Source organism: Clupea harengus, chromosome 2 (genome assembly GCF_900700415.2).
Source record: "Clupea harengus chromosome 2, Ch_v2.0.2, whole genome shotgun sequence".
Lineage (NCBI taxonomy): Eukaryota > Metazoa > Chordata > Actinopteri > Clupeiformes > Clupeidae > Clupea > Clupea harengus.
This window is the reverse complement of record NC_045153.1, coordinates 3,406,262-3,420,317: the sequence shown is the minus strand read 5'-3', so window position 1 is coordinate 3,420,317 and position 14,056 is coordinate 3,406,262. Positions and strand designations below refer to the sequence as shown.

The 14,056-nt window shown below is 45.6% G+C and overlaps 1 protein-coding gene and 1 long non-coding RNA gene across 2 annotated transcripts; one reads left to right on the top strand and one right to left on the bottom strand.

Moving 5' to 3' along the window:
• Positions 1-2,058: 2,058 nt before the first annotated feature.
• Positions 2,059-5,679, bottom strand: LOC116222993. The gene is made up of 3 exons (XR_004164867.1): positions 5,588-5,679; positions 5,321-5,385; positions 2,059-2,147 (listed from the first exon to the last, which is right to left on the bottom strand). It is a non-coding gene; the product is annotated as an uncharacterized LOC116222993 (long non-coding RNA).
• Positions 5,680-8,366: 2,687 nt separating this feature from the next.
• On the top strand, positions 8,367-14,009 carry LOC116222987. Its single transcript, XM_031578456.2, has 5 exons — positions 8,367-8,445; positions 12,233-12,649; positions 12,869-12,967; positions 13,159-13,203; positions 13,864-14,009. The coding sequence occupies exons 1-5, from the start codon at positions 8,382-8,384 to the stop codon at positions 13,890-13,892; spliced, it is 654 nt and encodes a 217-aa protein (XP_031434316.1). The 5' UTR covers positions 8,367-8,381; the 3' UTR covers positions 13,893-14,009.
• The last annotated feature ends 47 nt before the right edge of the window (positions 14,010-14,056 follow it).

Genomic DNA, 14,056 nt, shown 5'->3' with positions numbered 1-14,056 from the left:
TTTAATTACTCTGTCCATAAATTCCTACCTTTTTTCAACTTTTTTGTCAACTTTGACTTTACAGTCCTCTATCCTCCCTCACACTCCATCTCTGCTTCACTCCATTTACTCTCCTTTCAATATTTTCCCTCTTCACTCTCTCTTTATCTTATTATCCATAGCCACTCTGTTCACTCTTCTTCCTTTCTTAACTTTTGCATTTCATGCACTGGTAGGAAATGCATATTCTAGTTATGATAATTATTATGACTTATTATTATTATTATTATTATTATTATTAGCACATAGATACGCCTATACCATCCTCTGGTATATATATATAGTAATCATATAATAATATAAACATGACTACTATATAATATGAATAATAGTATATAATCAGTTTTTCGTCGCCCTAGGTTGTTTCTCACACAGGCGAGTCAGACGTGACTCTCCAGGTGTTGATCTCCTCCTCCGTGTCCATTCTGGAGAGGCAGAGGACCCTGGTGTTGATCTCCTCCACCGTGGAGAAGCAGAGGACCCTGGCGTTGATCTCCTCCTCTGTGGAGAGGCAGAGGACCCTGGCGTTGATCTTCTCCTCCGTGGAGAGGCAGAGGACCCTGGCGTTGATCTCCTCCTCCGTGGAGAGGCAGAGGACCCTGGCGTTGATCTCCTCCTCCGTGTCCATTCTGGAGAGGCGGATGACTGTCCTGCTGCTCGCTCTTCTCAGCTCCTCCATCCTCCTCTCTCACCGTGAGCACCAGTGGGACCTCCTCGGCTCTCACACTAGCATCCTGAGGGCCTACACACACACACACACACACACACACACACACACACACACACACACACAAATGCACACACACACACACACACGCACACACGCACACACACATTTATACACATTGCCATGCTACCATTAGTAATCACTACTGATGATGATACAGATGCTTTATGGATCAGAACCAGTGGAGCCTGCTTGAGAAGCGCATGAGTGGCGCTGTTCTGTGAAATGTGTCCTTATATGACCACATGACTCATGACACCACTTTCTGGGCCTGTCAGGCAACATTACACCATAACAGTGGGAGCGATTATGCATTCTGAAGAATAAGGAATAAAACCCTTACCAGTGATGGGGTTTGGGAGCGCTGGGTTGCGCTTCTTATATACAACTGGGTAGAAACACAGAGTGCAGAAACACATCATTTAATTAAAATACCTCTGCCTCTCCTCGAGTCTGACATAAAATCACTACTTTCATGAAATCAAACTGCCACACATTATGAACATTAAATGAGCTATTTCAGATTTGGCAGAGGGCAACTCTTTTTCTGAACAAAGCACCAGGCATCATCATTCATGGTTGCAAAGCAGAACAATCTAGACACACTAACCTGCCCCAATCACCAGTAGCACCAAAAGGCCAAATACTGCTATACCGATATACCACTTCCAGCTGTTTGCAAGGGGGGCTGCTGGCTGATTAACATCATCTGTGAGAGGAAAGGACATGGGTTAAACATGCATGAGGACGTGGAGTACTAGCAGCAAAGCAGCAGGATGTGGTTTGTCAGTGCGAGATTGGGTATTTGAAATTTGCACATCCTGGCTGACTTTGGGTTCTTTTTAAGTAATTGATTGATTGATTGATTGATTGATTGATTGATTGATTGATTGATTGATTAACTACTTGAGTGATTGGATGCAGTGTTGCTAATTTAAGCAATGAAGCGTGACATAATCCTTACCATCTCCTTTCATCTTCACCAGTATGGTAACATTGCTCGGCCAATGAGTTCCTTTATTATCGGACACAACACACTGGAAGGTGGTGTGGTTGTCCTGCTCAGAGACGTTGCGTAACTCCAGACTGAAGTTCCCAGCCTGCAGCTGGCTGCTGAAGAGACGGGTCCTGTTGATGTAGGAGGGGGACTGATGTGTGAACTCCTCCTTGCCTTTGTCGAAGAAATGAACCAGCTGCTCTCGTTCCTCCACCAGCTTCTCTTCTCCTGAGGAGAATATCACGCCATTCTCCTTCTTCTCCTCCTCCTGATGTGTGTCTTTGGTCAGCCAGTACCCAGTCATCTCATTCAGAGGGGGAAAGGGACGTGGGAGAAGGCAGGGGAGGACGACGCCGTCACCCTCGGTCACCCACAGCTGCTTCTCTAGGGAGACACATGCACAGAATATCTCCAGCTTCAATGTGGAGTGGAGTGGTATTTACATCATCTCTCTCTCTGTATCTCTCTCTCTGTATCTCTCTCTCTCTCTAGTCACAGAGATATACAGCCTTACACACCAACACACAGAAACACACACAGAAACACACACCAACACACAGAAACACACACAGAAACACACACCAACACACAGAAACACACAGAGAAACACACACCAACACACAGAAACACACACCAACACACACAAAGACACACCAACACACAGAAACACACACAAAGACACACCAACACACAGAAACACACACCAACACACACAGAAACACACACCAACACACACCAACACACACAGAAACACACACCAACACACACAGAAACACACACCAACAGTGTTGTGCACGTTCACACCTCTCATGAACTAGTTCAAAGTTCAGTTCATACAAGTAAACATGAATCGTTCACGTTCATAGTTCACCATTTAAATTCTGAACTAGTTCATAGTTCAGTTCATTTTCATTTTTTTTTTAATTAGTATGTAGTACCATTTAAATAATGAATTATACAGGGAACTAATAATAATAACTTGCTCTTCAGCAATTATATGCTACTGGCTTAATCTCAGATCAACAAGGGCATGTACACTAAATGAAAAACCGCTCAAAAGTTAGCATAGGTAAACCCTGTACCACTCGTATTTGTACATTAGCAGCTTATTCTAAGCGAGTTCACGAACAGTGCATCATGCTGGATCAATTAAGTGACAGTGCTCGTAACAATGATGAGAAAGCTAAACTATAACAAACACATACTGACAAATTTACGTATACATGGACGCACACAACTTCAACAAAGTGCAACGTTCAATTATGTGAAAATATGCCCGAAGTTAACTGCTACTCCATCTAAATATGCCATGAAGCAATATCAAACATTGCACCGTGAGAAGTGGAGTCACATGACCAACGCAATTACCAAATATGGTCATTTACCGAAACATGGTCTGTCTGGGCAATTTAACAAATAATTACTATGGCCTTTTTAACAGGTACTGAGCAACGACATGGTACAAGCATTCGATTTAGACAGTGTCTTTCCTCAGCAGAAGGCAAACATTCCGTAAAGTTTTAGCTAGACCTCAGTGGCGCTGGAGCTCAGATAATATGAACGTGTTCACCGTTCAAATTCATTATTTGTCATGAAGTTGCGTTCAGTTTATCGTTCTCATAAAAATGAACGTGTTCAATGAACGCGTTCAAAATGCACAACACTGCACACCAACACACACAGAAACACACACCAACACACAGAAACACACACCAACACACGGAAACACACACCAACACACGGAAACACACACCAACACACAACCAACACACGGGAAAAAATCTTCAGGGAGTGAGCTTAACCACCATAGCCACGGTACCACATGAGTGACACACCAAGCACACAGCCGCACACACACTGACACACACCACACACACAACACACACACATACAAACACCAAACACACACACTGAGACACATACATACACACCACACAGCCTGCTATCTAAAACAACAACTTTTTAAATGTGGGGTCCGTGGTGATAGGAGAACAGAGAGCTAGAGGAATGTGGGGAGCAACTTGTTTCATTTGACAAAATGTGTATCGAACTAGAATCACACACTTCTCCTTTAATGGCATTATGCAATGCAATTCTAATGCAATACACTTTTGGTTAAAGTGGTTCAAGATCCTCCAGCCCTCTGACCATGCTGCTAAACACACACACCTGAGCTGTGCATGCAAGTCACCAACAAACCACACACACACACACACACACCAACAAACCACACACACACACACACACACACACACACATACCACATGCTGCTGTTTGCAGGGGGGTTGCTGATTGATCACCATCATCTGTGAGAGGAAAGGACATGGGGAAATGGAGTTTAGTCACTGCAAAACATGGACTAACAGCAAAGCAGCAGGATGTGGTTTGTCAGTGCGAGGTTGGGTATTTGAAATGTGCGTATCCTGGCTGACTGTGGGTTCTTTTTAAGTAACTGATTGATTGATTGATTGATTGATTGATTGATTGATTGATTAACTACTTGAGTGATTGGATGCAGTGTTGCTAATTTAAGCAATGAAGCGTGACATAATCCTTACCATCTTCTCTCATCTTCACCAGTATGGTAACATTGCTCGGCCAATGAGTTCCTTTATTATCGGACACAACACACTGGAAGGTTGTGTTGTTGTCGCGCTCAGAGACGTTGAGTAACTCCAGACTGAAGTTCCCAGCATGCAGCTGGCTGCTGAAGAGACGGGTCCTGTTGATGTAGGAGGGGGACTGATGTGTGAACTCCTCCTTGCCTTTATCAAAGAAATGAACCAGCTGCTCTCGTTCCTCCACCAGCTTCTCTTCTCCTGAAGAGAATATCAGGCCATTCTCCTTCTTCTCCTCCTCCTGATGTGTGTCTTTGGTTATCCAGTACCCAGTCATCTCTTTCAGAGGGAGAAAGGGACGTGGGAGAAGGCAGGGGAGGACGACGCTGTCACCCTCGGTCACCCACAGCTTCTTCTCTAGGGAGACACATGCACAGAGCATCTCCAGCTTCAATGTGGAGTGGAGTGGTATTTACATCATCTCTCTCTCTCTCTCTCTCTCTCTCTCTCACACACATACCACACAGCCACACACACACTGAGACACACACACACACATAGAGAGACATACACACCACACACACACTGAGACACACACATACACACCACACAGCCGCACACACAATGAGACACACACACATCACACAGCCTGCTATCTAAAACAACAACTTTTTAAATGTGGGGTCCGTGGTGATAGGAGAACAGAGAGCTAGAGGAATGTGGGGAGTAACTTGTTTCATTTGACAAAATGTGTATCGAACTAGAATCACACACTTCTCCTTTAATGGCATTATGCAATGCAATTCTAATGCAATACACTTTTGGTTAAAGTGGTTCAAGATCCTCCAGCTCTCTGACCATGCTGATAAACACTCAAACCTGAGCTGTGCATGCAAGTCACCAACAAACCACACACACACACACACACACACACACACACACACACACACACACACACACACACACACACACACACACATAAAAACAGTCCAGTCTCACCAGAGCACGCGGTCCTCAAGAGCAGATAAATATTGAACAGCACGGCCCCCTGTCTGCAGCACATTCTGGAAGAGCCAAACAAAACCACACAAGAGTCACGGAACGCTAGATGGACCACACAGTAAAACCCAAACCCCTGCATACACACACACACACACACACACACACACACGCGCACACGCACACGCACACGCACACGCACACGCACACAGGGGTCTCACACACACATACAGGGGTCTCACACACACACACACACTCGCCTCATACCTGTGTGTGGAGTCTCTGCGTCTAATGGAGTCGCCTCGTGCTTGTCTGTGCAGTTCGACGATATTCCGGTAGAGCACTTCCTGTAGGCTTTCTCTCATGCTAAAATGACAGATTACACTCTTTGTGTCGGTTCTATTCCAAGACAGACACACACACACACACACAAACAAACACACACACACACACACACACACACACACACACGCACGCACGATTGGATAACTAGAAGATCATGATGACACAGATGACTACATCTCTGTGTAACCGTAACCTCTGGGCAAACCACAGGCTAGCCCTCCCCAGGAAACCATCTCCGATTGTCATAGTAATGCACAAATAAAGACTAGAGGACAGAGAGTGGAAAGTTTAAAGCTTCTTCCTGTATCAGCAGACACAAAGCTCTCTGTAAAAACATACAGCAGCCAATTGCTAAATCTACAGAGGAAGTCGATTAGCCACCTGTGGCTAACATAGCATCGGACGCCCGACTGCTCATTACCTGTGGCTAACATAGCTTTGCACCCCAAACTGCTTATTCAGTTGTGGTTATGCCACAAAAATGTTTGAGTCTTTGCAAAGTTTGTTTACAACCTATGTTATGACTTGTTACCATCAGATACGGCAGTTGGTAAACCAGTTTTAGCGTTTTCGTTCTTACACAGCCTCGTGTTGTCACCTACCTCGGCCGCTGGCTGGTGCACGGCGGGAAAAGGGAGGGACCGGCACATGCGTGGTAGGAATCCATGCCTAGCAGTGCACCAATGTTGTGATGCAATCCTCCACAGTCAGGCATGTTCAGTCTTTAGGTTGTTATGCATTATCAGTTTGGCTGCGGAGAACCAATGTTGTGATGCAATCCTCCCCTCTCACATTGTCACATCCAGTCAGTCTTGTTCTTTAGGTTGTGTTGCATAATGAGTTATGGATCTACCTTTATTGGCCTTTATCAAACTACAGAGCTCTTGGTTCTGGGTTCTCCACAGTAGCCCAGTTACTCATTCATATAGTAATGCTTAAAGAAACAGCATTTCTTCCACATCGTTCACAAATGCTTTAAAAAATTGGAAGCGATCGTGTGAATATGTTTCTTCCTCACACTCGACCACAAAACACTCAAGGGCAGTTGGCAGGGATTTCATACACAGAGATTTGTGTCATAATCAGGAATTTGAGCCCTCGGGGGTGATGAGAGTGCATAGAATGAAACCTACAATTGGATTGAACTCACACACGCGGGTCCGTGTAGGTTGACTAATGTGTGTATGTGTGTATGTGTGTGTGTGTGTGTGTGTGTCGTGTGTGTGTGTGTGCGGGGTTGCCGAGTAACTAATTATATGTAATGTAACTAAATTACATATTTAAATTACCAAGAGCTCTGTAGTTTCAAAAGTCTCAAAAGAACAACATTGACTGGATGTGACCCTGTGAGAGGGGAGGATTGCATCACAACATTGCCATCCTACCACGCATGCGCTGGTCTCTCTTCCGCCGCCAGCGTCACAGGTAGGTCAGAGACAGCCTCGTGTTAGGAACGAAAACACTGAAACTGGTTTACCAACTTCCATATCTCATAGTGACAAGTCATAACATAGCGTACTGTCTTTCTACTGTCTTTCATTTTGTATACATCCCCCATACACACCTCACCTCAGATATGCTTACAGTTAAACATGCTAAACAGTTGAATCTCATTGGTTGTTAGTTCAGTCATTCATTCTGCAGGTTGAACCTCTTTTGGTTACTCAATTGTCAGTGAGGATTGTGTGAATAATAAGGTGGTCGCCATAGAAACCTGACCGAGGGTCCAGTGACTCATGGGAAAGCCCAAAGAGGAAGTGAAATGCCCTGGTCAGGCACGGGCACTCATTAACTACGGGGACGTGAGCCAAACACATGTGCATGTAACTGGGCCTGCAAGGCAAAAAAAACGAAGGCATATTTTGTTACAATAACTGTAACGGATTACACTTACACTTATTTTGTAATTTAAATATGTAATTTAGTTACATTACATGTAATTAGTTACTCGGCAACCCTGCACACACACACACACACATACACACATACACACATTAGTTAACCTACACAGACCCGAGTGTGTGTGAGTTCAATCCAATTGTAGGTTTCATTCTATGCACTCTCATCACCCCCGAGGGCTCAACTTCCTGATTATGACACAAATCACTGTGTATGAAATCCCTGCCAACTGCACATCTTGAGTGTTTTGTGGTTGGATGTGACACTGTGAGAGGGGAGGATTGCATCACAACATTGCCATCCTACCACGCATGCGCTGGTCTCTCTTCCGCCGCCAGCGACACAGGTAGGTCAGAGACAGCCTCGTGTTAGGAACGAAAACACTGAAACTGGTTTACCAACAAATTTGGTTTCCTGTGGAGCGCTAGCCTGTGGTTTGCCTCGACCAGGTGTTGCGGTTTCACAGATCGTCATCTGTGTCTAATCATGATCATCTAGTTATCTAATCGTGCGTGTGTGCGTTTGTGTGTGTGTGTGTGTTTGTTTGTTTGTTTGTTTGTTTGAACAGATATAAAGAGTGTAATTTGTAATTTTGGCGCGAGTGAATCCCTCCTACAAACCGGAACAGGAGGGGCTCCACCGGAATATCAGCGAACTGCCCAGAGAAGCACGAGGCGACTCCATTAGACTCCACACACAGAGAGGTATGAGGCGTGTGTGTGTGTGTGTGTGTGTGTGTATGCAGGGGTTTGGGTTTTACTGTGTGGTCCATCTAGCGTTCCGTGACTCTTGTGTGGTTTTGTTTGGCTCTTCCAGAATGTGCTGCAGAAAGGGGGCCGTGCTGTTCACTATTTATCTGCTCTTGAGGACCGCGTGCTCTGGTGAGACTGGACGTGTGTTTCTGTGTGTTGGTGTGTGTTTCTGTGTGTGTTGGTGTGTGTTTCTGTGTGTTGGTGTGTCTTTGTGTGTCTTTCTGTGTGTTGGTGTGTGTTTCTGTGTGTGTTGGTGTGTGTTTCTGTGTGTGTTGGTGTGTCTTTGTGTGTGTTTCTGTGGCAGACATACACACAGGCACACACACACACACTGGCAGACACACTCCCGCAGGCGCCCACACATTCCTGTAAATTGGAGAGTTTGTTTGTCTGACAGTAATGTAGTGAGTCATCCTCTGTCTTCAGGAGCAGTAGGTTCCCACGAGCCGCACCCTGAGACCCTGCTGCCGGTGGCCGTCGGCCTGCCTGTCCTTCTGCCCTGTCTGCTTCCACACCCACCTCCCTCTCCGAGTCAGCTACGGGTCTACTGGCAAATAGCCCAAACGGACCTGGTGGTTCACTTCTTTAACAAAGGCAAGGAGGAGTTCACACATCAGTCCCCCCCCTACATCAACAGGACCCGTCTCTTCAGCAGCGAGCTGCATGCTGGGAACTTCAGTCTGGAGTTACGCAACGTCTCTGAGCGCGACAACCACACCACGTTCCAGTGTGTTGTGTCCGATAATAAAGGAACTCATTGGCCGAGCAATGTTACCATACTGGTGAAGATGAGAGGAGATGGTAAGGATTATGTCACGCTTCATTGCTTAAATTAGCAACACTGCATCCAATCACTCAAGTAGTTAATCAATCAATCAATTACTTAAAAAGAACCCACAGTCAGCCAGGATGTGCAAATTTCAAATACCCAACCTCGCACTGACAAACCTTGTACATGTTTTGCAGTGACTATACTCCACGTCCCCATGCATGTTAAACCCATGTCCATTTCCTCTCACAGATGATGTTGATCAGTCAGCAGCCCCCCTTGCAAACAGCTGGATGTGGTATATCGGTATAGCAGCATTTGGCCTTTTGGTGCCAGGATCCGCACATTTCAAATACCCAACCTCGCACTGACAAACCACATCCTGCTGCTTTGCTGTTAGTCACTGCAAAACATGGACTAAGTCAGCCGTATGACCCCTCCTTAATTGTACGAATGCCCAGGACACAGAAGTACCAACAGTATTTAATTACAAAAATAGTTTTATTTGTTAAAACAAGTTAAAGATAATTTATGTTTTAAAAGCAGTCTTTTAAAACAAGGTAAATGTCCACACGGAAAGTCCAGTCACAAGCTGTCCGGCAGCTGGGGTTCGTTTGTAGTAAATCCAGCCGTGATCTGTCCAGTGTAGCCTGCAGAGGGCTTGGAGTGACGTCGTGGCCGACGCCCCCTTCCGACGAAGGGCTTCCCTGGAATTCCCCAGTGACGTCAGTCACGGCCTCTCAGCCCAGCCACCAACGCCAACACAAAAGGAACAATTACAACTCAGTCGGTTCAATATGCAACACAATAGGATGGGAGTAGATGTTTTACTTCCCTTTAGGCTGCATATTGGGGGCGTTGAGTTGTAATTCACGTTGGCTTCTCGTCGTACCGATGGAAGGTGTAGTTCTAATCCGGAAGTGGGAATCAGCAACCCTCGGATAAACAGGCACAATATAAACACATTATATAGGCCACGTAGTCAGCAGCAATAGCACGTTTAAAACGTCATGAAAGGCTTACGTCCCTTAGTTTAGGAAGTGTGCGTATCGATCACCCAACAACGGCAGCTCCTTGTGAAGATGGCGTGCTCTCGTCCGTTTCCATCCGTTGCAGCCGCTCGGTTCGTCTGCCACCGTCTCGTTGTCCCTGCCGTGTCCCTGGTACGTCCGTTGTTTCCTCTTTTTGTACTCCCCCTCTTTGCCCCTCGCTCCCGCAGATAGGTTGGTAGGTGACAGAGCATTCACACGCTTCCGTTGGAATGCGTTGATCCGTCAGGGTTGACGGATCTCCATTCACTTTGAATGGGGTGACGTCATCCTTTGCCGAACTGAATTATGGCTCCGTTGGGTTGCCGTGCGTTGCGTTGAATGCTTTGCTTGCAGCAAGAGTTGAAGAATGTTCAACTTTTCGAGAGGCAATGCATGCGTCAGCCAATCAAATTGCCTTTCATGCATAACTGACAGCACAGGCGCTAGCCAATCAGATCCCGTATATGCTCACGTCTAGAAAGCGGCAAGCTCAAAAAAAAAAAGAGATGGCGACCAAACTCCGTAGATGGTCGTATTTGTACGCAAAAGTTGTTTGTTTGACTTTTTTTTGCTTAGATTTTTTTAAACTTACCGAGAAATAGACACTGTACAATGTAAAAACCCCTTTATTGTAACTGAAAAATACGTCTGATAGGATTTGCGAGGTGTGTGAGCACCCTACCTAATGTTAGCATGCTACTGCTTACAAGGTAAGCAGCTTGCTAGTGGCGTGATTGGTTTGTTGACCTGTCAATCTCACTATAACGTCTCTGGTATCAACAGAACCCCATGCGCCAGACTCCTCCTCCGCCATCCGTTGGCGCAACGCATTCCAACGGATGCGTGTGAATGCTCCGTAAGTGTCCCGTTAATTAGTCCAGGTGAAAGCAATAGAGTGATCAGTGAGCCCCAAGGAGAAGTCTGTGTGGAGAATAGTGTTCTACGCGCTTCACATGGTGCACGTAAATCGAAGATCACAGTGTGAACAGTGAATATAAAGGGGTGATACATTTCACAAACACAGCCAATCAAAAAGGCACAGCACACAATTTCACAGCAAGCTGGAAACACAACTAACTATCCACCTCCAGTTCCAATAGGCTGACAACTATACTCCATTTCCCCATGTCCTTTCCTCTCACAGATGATGGTGATCAATCAGCATCCCCCCCTGATGATGGTGAGCAGGCAGCAGCCCCCCTGCAAACAGCAGCATGTGGTATGTGTGTGTGTGTGTGTGTGTGTGTGTGTGTGTGTGGTTTGTTGGTGACTTGCATGCACAGCTCAGGTGTGTGTGTTTAGCAGCATGGTCAGAGGGCTGGAGGATCTTGAACCACTTTAACCAAAAGTGTATCGCATTAGAATTGAATTGCATAACGCCATTAAAGGAGGAGTGTGTGATTCTAGTTCGATACACATTTTGTCAAATGAAACAAGTTGCTCCCCACATTCCTCTAGCTCTCTGTTCTCCTATCACCACGGACCCCACATTTAAAAAGTTGTTGTTTTAGATAGCAGGCTGTGTGGTGTGTGTGTGTGTGTGTGTGGTGTGTATGTATGTGTCTCTGTGTGTGTGTTTGGTGTTTGTATGTGTGTGTGGTGTGTGTGTGCGGCTGTGTGCTTGGTGTTTCACTCATGTGGTACCGTGGCTATGGTGGTTAAGCTCACTCCCTGAAGGGTTGTGTTTCTGTGTGTTGGTGTGTGTTGGTGTGTGTTTCCGTGTGTTGGTGTGTGTTTCTGTGTGTTGGTTTTTGTTTCTGTGTGTTGGCGTGTGTTTCTGTGTGTTGGTGTGTGTTTCTGTGTGTTGGTGTGTGTTTCTGTGTGTTGGTGTTCCTTTTTGTGTGTTGGTGTGTGTTTCTGTGTGTGTTGGTGTGTGTTTCTGTGTGTGTTGGTGTGTCATGCTATATATCTCTGTGACTTGTAGGCCTAAAAGAAAGCAGGCAAAGAGAGATGGAGAGAGATAGGGAGAGATACAGAGAGAGAGATACACAGAGAGAGATACACAGAGAGAAAGAGAGAGAGAAACAGAGGGAGAGACAGAGGGAGAGATTGATTATGTAAATACCACTCCACTCCACTTTGAAGCTGGAGATATTCTGTGCATGTGTCTCCCTAGAGAAGCAGCTGTGGGTGACCGAGGGTGACAGCGTCGTCCTCCCCTGCCTTCTCCCACGTCCCTTTCTCCCTTTGAATGAGATGACTGGGTACTGGGCAACCAAAGACACACATCAGGAGGAGGAGAAGAAGGAGAAGAAGGAGAATGGCGTGATATTCTCTTCAGGAGAAGAGAAGCTGGTGGAGGAACGAGAGCAGCTGGTTCATTTCTTTGATAAAGGCAAGGAGGAGTTCACACATCAGTCCCCCTCCTACATCAACAGGACCCGTCTCTTCAGCAGCCAGCTGCAGGCTGGGAACTTCAGTCTGGAGTTACGCAACGTCTCTGAGCGCGACAACAACACCACCTTCCAGTTTGTTGTATCCCATAATAATCGTCTGTGCAATGTTACCGTACTGGTGAAGATGAGAGAAGATGGTAAGGATTATGTCACGCTTCATTGCTTAAATTAGCAACACTGCATCCAATCAATCAATCAATCAATCAATCAATCAGTTACTTAAAAATAACCCAAAGTCAGCCAGGATGTGCAAATTTCAAATACCCAACCTCGCACTGACAAACCTTGTACATGTTTTGCAGTGACTATACTCCACGTCCCCATGCATGTTTAACCCATGTCCTTTCCTCTCACAGATGATGTTGATCAGTCAGCAGCCCCCCTTGCAAACAGCTGGATGTGGTATATCGGTATAGCAGCATTTGGCCTTTTGGTGCTACTGGTGCTTGTGGCAGGTTAGTGTTTTGTTCAGAAAAAGAGTTGCCCTCTGCCAAATCTGAAAGAGCTCATTTAATGTTCATAATTTGTGGCAGTTTTATTTCATGAAAGTAGTGATTTTATGTCAGACTGGAGGAGAAGCAGAGGTATTTGAATTAAACGATGTGTTTCTGCACTCTGTGTTTCTGCACTCTGTGTTTCTACCCAGTTGTATATAAGAAGCGCAACCCAGCGCTCCCAAACCCCAACACTGGTAAGGGTTTTATTCCTTATTCTTCAGAATGCATAATCTCTTATTTCCTTCCTGCTTCACCAAATAAGTACAAATACAACAACAATCATCAGTTCAGTAACATGAAGTGTGTGATGATAATGGTGTTTATAATGTTGTGACCACAGTGTGTGATGATAATGGTGTTTATAATGTTGTGACCACAGTGTGTGAGCAGTGGTGTTTATAATGATGTGACCACAGTTGTGTAATGATAATGGAGTTTATAATGATGTGACCACAGTTGTGTAATGATAATGGAGTTTATAATGCAATGTGTATAATGTGTTCTTCTGTTGGTGTGTGTGTTTTTTGTGTGTGTGTGTGTGTGTGTGTGTGTGTTTGTGTTTTGCGTGTCTGTGTGTTTTTGTGTGTGTGTGTGTGTGTTTTGCGTGTCTGTTGTGTGTGTGTTTTGCGTGTCTGTGTGTGTGTGTGTGTGTTTTGCGTGTCTGTGTGTTTTGTTTGTGTGTGTGTGTTTTGCGTGCGTGTGTGTGTGTGTGTGTGTGTGTTTTGCGTGTGTGTGTGTGTGTTTTGCGTGTCTGTGTGTGTGTGTGTGTGTGTGTGTGTGTGTGTGTGTGTGTGTGTGTTTTGCGTGTTTGTGTGTGTGTGTGTGTGTGTGTGTGTGTGTGTGTGCGTGTGTAGGCTTGTGTTGTGTCAGGATGCTAGTGTGAGAGCCCAGGAGGTCCCACGGTGAGAGAGGAGGATGGAGGAGCTGAGAAGAGCCAGCAGCAGGACAGTCATCTGCCTCTCCAGAATGGACACGGTGGAGGAGATCAACGCCAGGGTCCTCTGCCTCTCCACGGAGGAGGAGATCAACGCCAGGGTCATCTGCCTC

Coding starts and splice junctions, on each gene's coding strand:
- LOC116222987 (XM_031578456.2), top strand. CDS start 8,382: ATGTGCTGCAGAAAGGGGGCCGTGCTGTTCACTATTTATCTGCTCTTG. Junction 12,650..12,868: donor GGTGAAGATGAGAGAAGATG/GTAAGGATTATG, acceptor TTCCTCTCACAG/ATGATGTTGATCAGTCAGCA. Junction 12,968..13,158: donor GCTACTGGTGCTTGTGGCAG/GTTAGTGTTTTG, acceptor GTTTCTACCCAG/TTGTATATAAGAAGCGCAAC.